The 15122-nt window shown below is 43.5% G+C and overlaps 1 protein-coding gene across 1 annotated transcript; it reads right to left on the reverse strand.

The window, feature by feature from the left end:
* Nucleotides 1-386: 386 nt before the first annotated feature.
* Nucleotides 387-15083, reverse strand: gspt1 (G1 to S phase transition 1). Its single transcript, XM_071905180.2, has 14 exons — nt 14707-15083; nt 14348-14392; nt 11649-11915; nt 11495-11528; nt 10887-10964; nt 10295-10475; nt 8690-8844; nt 7789-7929; nt 5330-5423; nt 3296-3376; nt 2419-2592; nt 1707-1796; nt 1403-1571; nt 387-807 (listed from the first exon to the last, which is right to left on the reverse strand). The coding sequence occupies exons 1-14, from the start codon at nt 14900-14902 to the stop codon at nt 755-757; spliced, it is 1758 nt and encodes a 585-aa protein (XP_071761281.1). The 5' UTR covers nt 14903-15083; the 3' UTR covers nt 387-754.
* Between the last annotated feature and the right edge of the window lie 39 nt (nt 15084-15122).

The following is a 15122-nucleotide window of genomic DNA, read 5'->3' on the forward strand; positions in this document are numbered from 1 at the left end:
GAATGGATAAAGCATCTTTGCATCCTTTCTCATAAGAAACCAAAAACACATTTTCTGCTTCATTTTGATCTTTTATTTTCAGCTTAGATTATGTAACAGTAGAGTGTGTCTGTGTCTGTGTGTGTGTGTGTGTGTGTGTGTCCTTGGTTCATCAGAAGTCGCATGTGAGGTCAATCCAATTAAACCATCTCAAATATGTGGAGAGAGACCAAACTAAAAAAAATTTGGTACAGCAATCCTTAAAACCAAATAAAATATCCATTAAACTCTCAATATCATTCTTAAAAGGGTGATATACTTTGCAAATAATAATCACAGGCTAACTCTGGTCTTTAACACGATATGAAACCGTTGTGTATTTGTTTGTTTGTTTGTATTTCCCCCCCCCCCCCCAAAACTCGGTAACACTGCATCCATCTCCGTTCCAGAAACCAATGGTGTGGCGGCCGGCCGGGGGAGGAGAGAAGGGGGGCGGGAAGCTACATTAGCGGCATAGCTGAGCTCTCAATATGAGAAAGCTGACACACTGGACTTTGCCTCTCATTTAATATTGTTCATCATAGGAACTGATTCAGTCTTGTTTTCTTCATTTGACTTGATTTATTCTCCTTGTTCTTGTTCTTCTCCTCCTCCTCCTCCTCCTCTTCTTCAGCATAGTTGTGTGTAAAGAGAGAGTAGCTGTTTGGGTCGGCTCTAGCAGCGTTCTCCTCTGGTTAAAAAGTGGAAGATCTCCATGCATGCTGCCGCTGCCGCTTTAGTCCTTTTCTGGCACCAGCTTCAGCACTTTGCCGATGGCGATGGTTTTACCTGGAGGAGGAGGAAGAGGAGGAAGAGGAGGAGTGAGGGATGAAATGTTCAATTCAAGACTTCTGCTGTTTTCATTATTTAAGCGTTTAGGTCTCAGAGCCACAATGAAACGGCATTTTGAGAGCGTCTTGCTTCCTTAAACTGATGCGTTTCCGGTTGAAACAGAAAATTGGGGCGGGACATTCATTTAAAGTGTAAACCAATGGGATGTCAGTTAGGGAGAGAAAGGCAGTTTTATTTGATGGGATTTTGTTTTATTGGAATTTTTATTTATGCCTACTGGTACACGATGAGGTAACCACTAAAGATATGGTATGTATATGGTATTTTGATCTAAAAATACAAGAAAATTTAAAAATCTGCAAATGTTTAGGCATTTATTATTAAATAGGTGTATATTATGACATGGAAAATTATCTAACAAGGTGAAACAGTCATTTTTCATTGTGACTTGAAGTCTGCACTGCACATATATGGAAACATATATGGAACCATCCAAATCTTCACACTCAAAAACTCGTCTTTCTCTCTCTCTCACTCCCTCACTCTCACACACACACACACACACACACACACACACACACAGAGACCTTACCTTCATCTCGCAGTGTGAATCGGCCCATCTGAGGGAAGTCTTTGAAGGTTTCGAGGCAGATGGTTCCCGCGGCCCGCAGCCTGGCGATGCAGACCTGGTCCTGCTTAACGAAGCGTGGTCGGGTTTTGCTCTTCTCCCCCGTCTTCTTGTCCACCAGACAGATTAAGGCCTGCGGGCGGGACCAAAGAGTTTTATTAAAGTCCAGTCAGGCCGGGCGGTGAGCAAAAACTACTGACTGAAACATACAGTCCAGCACTGTAAAAAGGTCTGAGCAAAAAGTTTGGAAAGTGAAGTAGTGACTCACTGTGATTTGCACTTCTTCAATGCAGGTGTGGATGTGAAGGACTGCATTGTAACCAGGGCAAATGATTGATTTGTGCTCAATGATGACGATCTGAAATGAAAGAACAATATCAGCAAATGAACAATATAGAAAGTTGATAGAATATCAGAATCAGAAAGTAGAATCACTTGATTTGCCGAGAGTCATACATGTGTTGGAGATTTTGATGCAGGAACATATTAACATCACATGGTGACATTAGTATGTTCTGGTAAATATGGTAGAGGGACAAAGAGGCTTCTCATTCAGTTTATCAGCACTTGATTCGCAGATGAATGTAAAAGTTAATTTCGGACACCGTTTTGCTCAGCACTCTATCACTATGTGCAGGTAAAAGATAAGTTCAAGCCTTTATTGTCCTATATGGGAAATTTGCTTTAGAGCTGGGCATTAAACACAGTTCATGCTCACAATAAACAACAGAAAGACATAAAAATGAACAATGGAAAGAACGGTAGAAGAAGCCGAGTTTTATCTGTTAGCATCAAAAGGGATAAACAAGAACTTCAATCAATTTAATGTAGGCTGTGGTTCCTGAACCTTTCCGCTGAAGGGAGTGGCTCAAGTTCTCCCCACAAGGAACGATCAAGGAAGTCTGCGGTGCGTAACGAGAACACCGACGCCAACGCGCAGCAGCTCCGGTCATCCGACGGCGGCGCTCTTTGGTCTTTACCTGTGCGTCGAAGGTGCGGCCCGAGTGGCAGAGGTTGTCGGCGTTGCAGAGGATGAAGCCGGGCAGGATCTCCTCCTCCTCGATGCCCTTCAGCCTCAACTTCAGGTTCTCTCCGGGAGCCGCATCGTCCGTCTCCACGTCGTCGCTCAGCAGGCTCAACACCTCCACTGTGTGCTGCAACGCGCCAGAGAGCAGGTCTAACTTCCCCTTTACCAGCATCAAACTACCAAAGACTCATAAAATGACCGAGTTCCCCTTTACACCTGGCAAACGTGTGTCTCGTTGCCTTGATGGAAAGGCAAAGGCTTTGGAAAGAAATTCATACATAGGCATCAACTTCACTATTTATATTTGTCTAAGAAACAAATTTCAAGCATTTAGGCATAAGCCCTTAGATCAAATGCGTCCCTCACTACCTCCGGAGCTGGTTTGGGCGATCAGATTTCAATCCATCCTCAATCTGTCTCAATGTCTCTGTATTTTTAAGTGGTTTAGAGTTATCCAATTACAGTCTGATCACCCAAGACACGTTAAAATCAGGTGTAAAGAGGCTCTGAGATGATGTACAGGGAAAGCCACGGTCATTAGTTAAGTGTTTTAGCATAAATTAACATGTTTTTGCTGTAATGCAAATGAAACTTTTTACATTTTATGCATTTAGCTGACGCTCCTGTCCAGGGAAACTTACAAATTACAAGGAGTCAGGGTTCAGTGTCTTGCTCAGGGACGCTTGGCTGGTGTGGGAATTGAACCTGTGACTTTTTGGTTACAGGACAGTCTGTGTAACTGTCTAGGCCGCAGTATAAGTGATACAAGAATGAGGCCTTCAGGTTATTTCCAGTAAACGGTTAACTGGTCCCATGTGAGGAGATCTCACCCTGTTTGGCATCATGACCAGCTGCTGGGCTTTACTGATGGATCCGGACTCCAGCTTCCCAAGGATCACCGTGCCCATGTCCTGCACACACACACACACACACACACACACACGCACGCACGCACGCACACACACACACACGTTGAGAAGGATCAGAGCAATTTAACGTCTCAAAAATCAGCGTGACTCTGTAAGTGTGTTCAAGCACCTTTCTAATTCTGTTCAGTGCCACTTAGGTACTTAAAGGGTCGGGGTGCATGATTCTGGCAAAAATGATCATCTCGATCATCTAGCTGGATAGTGTGATTACAATTATTAATCACAGTTAATTATGTGTTTAGTGGTTCCCAGTGATTAGAGGAACATTTTATTGCACATTTTGCATCTAGACTATTTTAAACTAAACTAAGCACAAAAAACAGGCTGCATATTCCTTTTTTACATTTTTTAATTAATTCAGGGGAGAGCAGAAGACTGTAACACTGTCATGATCAGTGTAAATAAATAATGTATAGAAGGAACATGCAGAGTTTCTTGAGTGCGGCCCATAGTCGGTCTGATATGTATATATGACATTACAGGGCCTAATGCAGTGCCCATCACCTAATGCACTCTGGAAAACAGTGCAGCTGAGTGTACGGGCTACACAGTTCATCATGTATAAACTGTATATTGGCATTTTGGTCTCCACCATTAATAACAGTAGAATTTGCCAATATTAAAGCATTTTGTTTAATTTCATTTAGAATGCTGCTGCAGATGTATATAACCAAGATGTTGAGATAAAATGCAAAAACTGCAATAAAATAATTTTGTTCCCCCTACATCATCGAGACGGACCCCGCGTTCACACTGCGAGCAACGTGTGGAACGGTCAGCGAGCCTGTCGGACGAGGGAAGTTGGCCACACGTGAACTTTATGCGGTCAGCGGCTATCAACAGCCAGATTTCCATGCTTCCTCGTTTTCCCTCCCGATGTTGTTTCAGGGACAATAGTTCCAACTGGCAAGTGCAACACAGGCGAGAAGTTGTTTACATCCATTTCAAGCTTCCCAGTTCTCTAAGACTGCAGGAATAAACGTCTCAAAAACAGAGAGCGGCTGCTGCATCCATCGTTGGGTTCGACGGTAAACTCTGAATTAGCGCTTGCTAGTTAGCTGTGTTAACTCAAAACGATGTAACGTTATGAAAGTCAATACCAAAGCAGTGATAAATACACGATTTGCCTGTTTGTGGCTGCTTTGTAGCTGCATGAGATGCGATCGGGGCTTCTCACACCGCCCAAAGTTGCTCGCAGTGTGAACGCGGGGTAATGATCGTGGCTGATAATAATATTATTTGATAATTGTGATCCCAATACCAAGCCAAATAAGCAGGATTACTGTTTTAGCCACAACTGTGTGGCCCTGCTGCATGTGGTACGGGGGACTTGGCTGGCTGAACAGCAGTATCCAGCTTCCAGTTAACTGAACCATAATCCCATTACAGCAGAAGAACACCAGGCTTAGTTAGGACTACTTAGGCTCACAGCCTCTGCATAAGGCTCTTACGCAATCGCAGGAAGAGAGGAGTCTATAACATGAGGAAACAAATCAACAGAAAGAGAGGAGGATGGAGGGGAAATGCTGCATACGAAGAGAGGAAAGAGGGGCCGATGATTTATGTAGGAACGACTGAGGAAGCTCAGAAATAACTCGATTCCATCAACACTTCTGTGTCGTGCTGCTTCCAAAACCTACACCGAGACCGGTGCCAAGAAGCCGAATTATCCTCGAGACAAATGACTGTGCGCAGGCTGCAGTGTGTGTGAGTGAATTCTTGGAAGGACACCCAAGGCGAAGGAGAATGAAAAACCGGAAAAGCTGCATTAATTTTTTTGGCCATCTGAACTAAACAGACCAAAAAGAAGTTTTGCTGAAAGTTTCACGCCTACTCATCCTGCCGAGGAGCGTCTGGTGGAGAAGACGAGCTCGCCCCAGTTCTCTGCTTTCCCTTTGCCTTGTGGAAGAGAATCACGTCCCTCCAGCTGCTCACCTTGTACTTGTCTACAATAGGTAGTCTGACTGGTCCGTCGCTGAATCTGGTGAAGTTTGGCAAACTGTCCAGGTGGGGAATAAATGGCAACCCTCTGGTAAAGAACAAAGAAGAAGACTGTCGGTCACAGTGATCAACAGAGAGGAAATCGATAAATATAGACTGCTGATATTTGCAGCAAGAGACAAACAGTGTTGACACAAAGACATTTCAAATTTAAACTGTTTAAAAATACAATTCAAATGTTCTAGCTTGTCAAAAGGAGGTACCAACCCTACACTCCTATAATTGTTGCTCTTGCCTAACAGCTGTACTGTCGGCTCCAGTAGAGCAGCAGCACCATGTTGCTCAATGGCACCTCAACAGTGATTGTTTCCCTCACTTGGATTCAAACTGGCGATCTTCTGGTCATAAGTTAGTTTCTCTAACCATCAGGCCACTGTGGCCACTGTAGCTAATCAGTTATTCATTATTGTCACATGATGATAAAGTGATAAAGTGAGCCAGGGTCCGAAATTAACCAGGAAAGTTCATAAAATGCCCCGAAAACTGGGAGCACCCTGTTTTGCATTTAACCCTGTTTGCATCTTATTTGTTAAGTTGTCAAATAACCACGCATGAATGCAACTACTGTCCCACGTGGGCCACCATAGGAGATTCATGGCGTCTATGACGGTTGTTTTCTTTTCCAGTGCATTTAGGGAGAGAATTTTTTTTTTTTTTTTTCAAAATCAGAAATCCACTGAGTAAGCAGTCTGAAGCAGCAGAAAATTTTGACACCACACAGCCAGCAGTAGAAGAAAATGCCGACCTTAAAAAAAATACTGCATCAACAAAAAATAAAACAACCAATATCGTAAAAAAAAAACAAAAAAAACAAAACAATCAGGGGGTGAAAAATGGAGCAGTTGGGGACACAGAGGGGGAAAACGGCTCCATCCTCTTCTGTAAGGCCTGCTGCCAACTTCCAGCAGTGGGCAGAGATGAAAACAAACATTAGTGGTACAAATTGAGAATTTATTTGCTAATGTGCAGTGCAAATGTATTATTTCATAGTTCAATAGGATTGCCCCAGAAAAGGACAAATACGCCCCAGAGAAAATCAGATCAAGGGGGCCAAAAATGCCCTCTGTAATACATACGTACAAAAGAGGAAGAGTGTGAAAGGCAAAGAATAATCTGATTTAATAATCTGAACCGTGCGTACAAGTTTCCCTTTATAAGTCCCAATCAACTTGTAATTTTGCGCATGTGAACGAGTCTCACATCCCACCCCATTAACCACAGTTAGGAATAAATGGTTAATGAAACACCCTTCATAAATATGCTTGTCATTCTATTCTGAGAGAGTGAAACTGAAGTGCTTGTGAGGGAAGGCGAGGTGAGCGGTATTGTTTGGTGGATTTAGTTCAGTAGTTATCACCAAATGAAAAAAAAGTGTCACAGCAGCAGTTGATGCTGAGCCAGAAATAAAAAAAGACACAATCCAATAGAAAGGTTGACGCCAAGAAGCTCACCGCTGCACATGGACAGAGCGTCGGTGCCGCCGGCGGGGCCAAGGCGACACCGGAGCTCTCTCTCCCTGACGGACGGATCGGCTCTAACGGGGGAAACGCTAGTTAAGTGGCACTGTGCCGGAAAAAGTGGGTGACACCCACACGGCATTAGAGGAAGGTGACACTGCTGCGGGTGACCCAGGTTTCCTAAATGTCCTAAATGTGCCTTTTGTTTTTGGAGAGTGAACCTAACCACGCATCCAACACTTCACACTCATTGGATTTGACTCCAAAATAAATAAATAAATAAATAAATAAATAAAATAACAGACTTGACATGTTTTCATTCTCATTCGTTCTCATTTTGTGATTCGGCATATCATCATGAAGCAACATCATCGCCTTTCACAACCCTGTGGCCGTCAGTCCAATTGCTTAACACCTTGAATATGTCGCAATTAATTTGGACACGCAACAAATAAATAATGGCTGTTCCTCTGGGATATGATAAGAAGTCTGTGTAATTTGATAGAGAGCATAAAAAACTAAGTGAAATGTCATTTTACTTTATTTCACTGCTTCGTTGGGACTTTCAAGCCCTGATTTGTGCGTATGTCACTGTGTTTATACATACAGTGTTTATAAATGAAGCCCCAGGTCCTTTATTCTTCCAAGACCGAGCGCTGGAGGTAAAAAAGTTTCAACTTACAGCGAGAGAGTGCTGAGCTTCAAACTGTTTTCAATAGCTGCTTAGGATGATCAGCACTCCCAAGTGTCTGTTTAGCACTAACGAGCTAAGAAATAGGTGCCTTAGTATGTAATACTGTTAATTCTGTGGCTCCATGTGTCTTTGCCACTTGTAGGGTTGTTTGATAAGTATTGATCCTGGATTTCTGAGACAATACCTGTACTCAGTGTGCCATACATTCAGTAGAAACCCACTCACAGAGCCTGGAGACTTACGTGTACCAGGGGCACTCGGTCACAGGGTCCTTGAGGTTGGCCCCTGTGAGTCCGGAGCAAGGCATGAAGTGGATGTCCTTCTTGGGGTTGAAGCCCACCTTCTTCAGAAATGGCACCAGCTTCTCCTTACACTCCTCATACCTGCGGGACAGGAACGAAAGGACGGGCTCATATCTGATACATAACATCTTCCATTTTACACAAGGTGACGAGGGAACTGAAGAAGAAAAGGATTTGTTGTTAATATCTTAATGAGATCGATGAAAGAGAGCGTGGGTTTGTTTAGAGTAATATCTAATAAGTCATTTAACAAAGCAATCGTAAACACAAACTGGCCGATTTGGTTGAAAACAATATCACGATAATGATAAGTATCTTTTTATATATCGATATATATCACGATATGGCTTATTAAAATGTTTCATACCTCATTTTGTCAGAGTTTTAGATAAAATTTAGCTTGTTATCATCAGTTTAGACAGCAGAATTGTGTGTCATGATATCCCAAAATCAGCATATCATCACAATATGATTCCACTGAAAGACGATAAACGATAATATTGAATTATCGGCCAGCTGTAGGTGAGATGCATCATTCTCCCAAGTTTTGTCAAACTCTGAGATATCGCATTTCATCTTATATCAGCAAACCGATATATTGGTCTGACTCTAGTCACTACATGAATTGTCAGGATGTTCCTGCACAGCTGTCATCAATACAAATGCAATGACTCAGATTCAAAAGCCTCAAAAGGAGTGTCAACTATGTGGGATAAAGAAAGAGAAAACAGAGACAAAAGCTTCATGTCTGGACCTGACGAGTTGCGACCAAGCCCAAGTTAAACACAAGGGGTAAAACTGATCTGTGTTTGCCCAGGCTCCCGTGTTCTGCTCTGTTCACCTTTCTAGGCTCCAGTTGACAGTGGGGTCGTCCATCTTGTTGACCAGGACAATGAGATGTTTGACTCCTGCCGTCTTAGCCAGCATGGCGTGTTCCCGCGTCTGCCCTCCCTTCTCAAAGCCCGTCTCAAACTCCCCCTTCCTGGCTGAAATCACCTGGTGGGAGCCAAGAGGAGACAGGCGGAAAGTCATTGTTACTGCCACTGATTTACAGCTAAAAGCATCTTTTACTTCTGTGGTGTTGTTTATATTTTGGTGAGCTTATCACAGAGTTCCTATACAAATTCAATGCCAAAATCAGCACTTTTTCCAAATCTTAATTTCTTGATATGAAGATTTTGGTTGGTGTTTTGTATAATTTAACTCTGTTAGTCATCTTGTCCGAACTAACTCCACCTGCCATATCACTCTACACATGATTATTCTTCATAGCAATAAATATCAGACTATGTGAGATGACAGGGGTCTAAACCACAGCAAATGTGCAGTCGTATGTGTATCAGGACAGTACAGGTACAGCAATATTTTTCCATGCTTTTCTTAACTTGTTTGTGCAAGTTTTGCAGGTTGAGGGAAAATGGGTCCAACAAAAACAGTAAGATATATCACTTGATCACAAAATAACTCCTGGAGTGCAGTGAACATCACAGACTGATGATACAGTGAAAATATCAAAGAGGGGAATTTAGCTTACTGTCAAAAACACACTGCCCAAACATTCCCAAACATAGGCTAGGTTTACTAAGTTATATTAGGATTTTTTTTTGTTTATTTCTTTGTTTTTTACAATGGATTTGTTGAAATGCAGATGTTGATGTAGATGTGTAATCCTATTACAGAAATGTTTAAATTACATTATATAACTTCGGCCTCTCCTCCCTTTCCAGAGTCCAAACGGCTGCCATTTTCACCAGCAACTAGCTAGTTAATGTAGCTAATGCACTACAGATAATGTGCTGACTGGTTAACTTATCTGTTGCTATGGAAACGGAGGATGATCTGACGTTTTTGTCAAACAACTCCGAACACAGATTGAACATGTTGAATCAGACAATACAAGTCCAACAACTTTGATGTTTGTGTTTGTTGGGAGTTGTATGGGCAGTGTGCAACAGGCTTAAGTCTGCAGAATGTAAATATGTCCACATGGCTAATGTTCATCCAAAGCTGTCCACCTTACATTACATTATGTCATTTACACTTTTGTCTAACCCTAACCTCCAGCCTTTCTGGCTCATCCAGTAGAAACCACCTCTACTGCTACAAACCACCACTATTACGCACTACTGCCCAACATTTACTATGTAGTGTTGTCTCTTTCATGTCAGGGCCTGTGTTGAAATAGCCTGCGGGAGTGAAGCGCACGCCGCTGCATGTCAGCTGTCAGCCGCTATCACACCTTTATGTGCGTTCGTCTTTTGTGTCGGTCACTGAACAAACGCAGCGGCTGCCAACATTTCAGCGAGCGGCACTTGCTATTAACTATGGCAGCGACTGGCAGGTTGTTCCTCTACACAAAGGGCATCCTACAAAGAACACTAAATCGAGACAACGCACAGCGAGAGTGCATTGTGTGTGTGTGTTTGGGTGCGTCTGTCTGTCTCACCAGGACTGCCAGGTCAGCTTGTGACGCCCCGCCAATCATGTTGGGGACGAAGCTCTTGTGTCCGGGGGCGTCCAGGATGGTGAAGTGTTTCTTCTCCGTCTCGAAGTACGCTCTCCCGACCTCCACCGTCTTCCCCTTGTCTCTCTCCTCCTGGTTCGTGTCCAGAGCCCATGACAGGTACCTGCGGCACAGGCACACGGCGGCCATGTTGACTGACAAAAACTGTGTTACAAGTGCTTAAAAAAAACAAAAAAAGGCCTTTTGATATCTCGCTTTAATAATTCACATCCAATTCCTTGGTGATTAACTGGCTGAACGACTCGGTAATAAACACATCAAACACCGAAATGTCACAGAAGCGCAAATATAGCGTCTAAAGGCTTTCAACAACAGATTCAAAGCTAATTCATTCACATAGATTAACGCTCAACATGGAGTAAATGTACCAAATGCTGGTGTCAGACACAACACAGTGAATAAAGAATAAGAGGAAAGCCATGAAAGGAACGCATCAGCCGCCAGACGTTGTGGAGGACGGTTCCTTTGCAGTTCCACAAGGCTGAAGCCCGGTAACAACACAAGTCTTTCTCACCATGTCTCTCTGTTCTTTTCTTTCGCTTCTCTTTCGTATTTTTCCAGGGTTCTTTTCTCCACCATTCCAGTTAGGTACCTGGCACGGAAAAGACAAGAAACATCTGAAAATAGGCAAAAACGGACAGCAGGGAAAGGGTTGTAATGAACGCACATGGGTGATGTTATATATGTTTGATGATCTACGGCTTCACGTGAGCATTAATGAAAACTCGGCCTAAAGTGAAGTCGGAAAAATACTTGAAATGTGTACAGCAGGTGCGCTTCCTCTTTAGGCCTTTTAGTTGCTCTGCTATTATTAAAACATGAGGATAGTGGCGCTCCAAAAATCTTAGTTTATCATTGTTTTTATTTTGGCTTCATCAAGATGTACCGTGAAGGCTCCGATGAAGGCTTTATGCTGAAATGTGTTTGCCCGATGAAGCCGAAATTAAAATAAAATGGTAAGCCAAGACCAAGTCATGCTGTTTTCTGGATTTTTGTAGTGCCACTATCCCATGTTCTTCATGGCTTTGTTTGAAAAAAATACTGTTGTGCTAGAGGCAACCTGTTGCACTGTGATCAGCACACATATGATGATCAAAAAGATATGAAGAACTGATCACTCACATGATCTGTCCTCCAATAGTTGATTTGCCAGCATCTAAAAAGGCAGCGAGTAAAAAAATAAAAACATAAAATGAATACAAGTTGCTGCAGTCTTCCTTGGATAAAAAAAAGGAACAAAGGAATCACAGAGAAACTCTTGTCAAATGAGACGCACCCACATGACCGATGAAGACCACGTTGACGTGCTCCTTCTTGGGGGCGTCGGGCTGGGCCGGGGCCACTTTGGGCATGGGCATCTCCTCCTCTTCCTCCTCCATCATCTCCTCATCCTCCTTCGTCTCGGTGCCCTCCTCGCTGGCTCCTCCCACCCCCGGGGCCTCCTGCCCGCCGCCTCCTCCGCCTCCTCCCGGCTCCTCCTTCTGCTCCCACGTCTCTTCTTCTGTGGTCATGTCTGCCTCTGTGCCTCCGTTCTCCACCGGAGCTGGAACGATTAGCCATATTACACATTTACTGTAACTGTAGACCTGCTAGTCTGCTTCCAGAGCTGTACTAAAACAAATTTCCTACTTGGAAGTTTCACATGAACGCCTTCCAAAGTCAGACGGTTAAGTTGGAAACTCAGAAAAAATTTTCTGAGTTATGACACAACAAATAACCTTCTCATCAAGGTGAAAAATAACGTTTTGTGTCAGTCAACAGTAAGAAAACACATAGTTTGCCAGACTAACCCCACATTTGTTTGAATGAAGTTTGTCTAATTAGTCTATTTAGCGTGTTAAGCTGCAGGACACCCGGGTTTGTTTATTATTTGTCTTCCGGGTTTGATTTTCCAACAAAACAGCACATGAATGCAACGCTGTTTAGCAGCCGACTTGGAAGACCCGGATGTTGGACTTTCCCACCGGCACATGAACGCACAATTAATCCTGATACATTTTGGAAATAGCTGGAAACCAACCATCATCTGGTCATCCACCTGCCTTGACCACACCCTGACAAAGGCTCATTCAAACCGAAACACATCAGCCAGTTATAAAAAGTTTCAAATTGCCAACGTGAAATAAATGCTACTTCATTTTTTAAAATATATTCTTGCAGTACCCATTGCTTTCTGACATTTCTGGTACCGAATAGTGCTCATAATCTGTGATCTTTACCTCCGCCAAGGTTATGTTTTCGGTGCCGTTTGTCTGTTTGTTTGTCTGTTTGTTTGTCTGTTTGTTTGTCTGTTTGTTTGTCTGTTTGTTTGTCTGTTAGCAGGATTACGGAAAAACTACTGGCCCGATTTTCATGAAACTTTGTGGAAGGGTGTAGCATGGGCCAAGGAAGAACCCATTAAATTTTGGAGCGGATCCAGGTCAGACTCACAAACAAGCAATAATAGCACGAACCTTGGCAGAGGTCTGCGCTCTCCGAGTGCCCTTCTAGTTTCTAATTTGGAGGTTCTCTTCTATTCTTAAAAATCTAGTTGGCTGGTAAAATAGTGAAAATAGTAGTTACATTCTGGGATGTAGCAGCTACTATAACCGGTGTGGCTTGATTGTATTACATGTGTCATACAAAGACCTTGAGGATGGTACATCGTTTCATTAATTTGCCTTTGTAAACAAACTATAAAAGAAGTGCAATGCTTCTCTATGTGTTGGCCTGCTGTTCATCTTCCTCTGCCGTTCAGTCATAACACTATCAAGGCAATGTTTTACTTAGCAAATGAATCAAACTGTGAAAAAAACATAAACAGTATCCAGACAGTGAAAACTGCTGAGTGCTGAAGAAAGCACCTTCCCATGGCAACACACAAATAAACCTTGCGTCGCCGTAACTATGAAATTATGCAGCCCAGCGGTCCTGTACAAAGCCTGTTTTCTTCTCAACCACATGTCATTTATAATCAGCCTGGGAGACACAGAGCTGATGGCAAGTCAGAAAGCCACTCATGCCTCGACTTAGTCTGAGAGTCCAATCTCACGGTAATCATCGTGTGTGTGTTTCAGAAACGTTCAGAGAAATGTTCAGAGCGGCTTCATCGAGGAAAAGGGCAGGTATTAAGAACAAGAGTCTCCAAGAACATCTATCACTTGGAGATACATTAGAAATGTCATACCGAAAATGTACGCTTGATAAGAAGTGGCCGACAACAGCCTCTCTATGCCACTCAAGACTATCGTTCTTTCTCTTTTACAGTCACTAGATCTGATCTTTTCATTTTGTCCCCCTTTCTCTTTTTCGTTACAGGACCCGGCCTCTCAGGGGAAAAAAAGAAAAGAAAATCAGTTCTGTAACTACTCAGTAACCTGAGCAGAGGTGCACAGCGTTCCAGCTCCTGCCAAAATGTAAACGAACCTGACTCCAGCAAATATAACCTAGTCAGCACAGAGTGATATGACAGTATTTCTCCACAGCAATCAAACACAGTCAAAACGCTGTGACAAACAGCAGGCCTAGGCCTTGGGCTTGGGGTACTGGACATGCAGCGCTTGATATCTTTCACTGTGTGTGTGTGTGTGTGTGTGCCAATGGGGTGTCTATTTTGGGCATGGACAAGTGAGGTTGCATCATATTATAGGCCTAGACATAGAGATGCACATGGGTTTACCAATGCCAGCACTCCAAATATGGCTTTATAACATCCAGAATGGCCTGAAATAATGAGAATAATAAGTATAAGTATAAGTAATAAATATGGGAGGCAGGAGTAAAGCTGAATCAAAAGTTAAGCATCATATCTCTGATAATTTGCATGGAGTTTGGTTTGAGGTTTTCGGCCCTGCTTGCAGGTGAGTGTGCTAACAGTTTGGCCTACATGTGACAAAGAGTGCCACACCTGTCCTGGGATAATAAGCAGCCTGGCTGGCAGATTTGTAACTTAATAACATAAACATGCAGCACAAAAACAGCACTGTGGTTCCATACCGACTGTTTCTGCCACCTCCATGCTGGCAACTGGATCAGAAACACCTTTTGGGAGAAAAAAGAAAGAATTTAAAACTTTCATAAATATTTATTACACAGAGGGTGTTATATTCTTTTATATCATTATGAATGTCACTGCTCTATAATTCGGCTGTAGTATTAGGACTCACAATTACACAACATTAACAACACTGAGTCGACTTGTTGACTACTGGAAATGCCATTACAGCAGCTACTGACTGGCCACTGACTGCGAGTTGCAGGCAGGAAGGCTAGCTGGATTAGCAAGCTAGCAAGTTCAGCTAACTTCCAGCTGTCTTAGCTCGTGCCTTTATTAGTCCAGCCGAGCGTGAACCTACCGCCTGGAGCTGGGATTTCCACGGCACTGCTCTGAAGAAAGCTCGGTACAAACACCGGGGCGTTAACGTTGGGTACAAACGGCTTGGCGTTGACGTTGAGGGCGGCGAAGGCGGTCTGGAGCCCCGCCGCGGCAGCCGGGGCCTCGGCATCCTCCTCCAGCTCCCATGAATCCGGGGCTGTGTCTCTCGGGTCCATCGCTGCTTTTCCGGAGTTGACAAGCTTTCCAGCGCCGGGAAAGGCAGCGGGGTTTGTGGGTCCGTTAAAACGTGCTTGGTTGCGAGTGTATTTAGACTCCCAGCAGCACGTCTGGTGAAGTTCCCATCGCTTTGTTACGCCTTGTTTTGGGAAGCATATGGGTCCTGTGGCCGACGCGAGGCGGTGTACAGCCGCTGTAGTTCCTGAAGTGACCGCTAGG

This window comes from Centroberyx gerrardi, chromosome 20 (genome assembly GCF_048128805.1).
Source record: "Centroberyx gerrardi isolate f3 chromosome 20, fCenGer3.hap1.cur.20231027, whole genome shotgun sequence".
NCBI lineage: Eukaryota > Metazoa > Chordata > Actinopteri > Beryciformes > Berycidae > Centroberyx > Centroberyx gerrardi.

Bases quoted from the DNA above. Each gene is read 5' to 3' on its own strand.
- gspt1 (XM_071905180.2), bottom strand. From the start codon at position 14,902: ATGGACCCGAGAGACACAGCCCCGGATTCATGGGAGCTGGAGGAGGAT. The intron at 7,930-8,689 runs GTGAACAGAGCA...CCTGTCCCGCAG, and splicing joins GTCAACTGGAGCCTAGAAAG to GTATGAGGAGTGTAAGGAGA. The intron at 3,377-5,329 runs GTGAGCAGCTGG...GTGTGTGTGCAG, and splicing joins CTATTGTAGACAAGTACAAG to GACATGGGCACGGTGATCCT.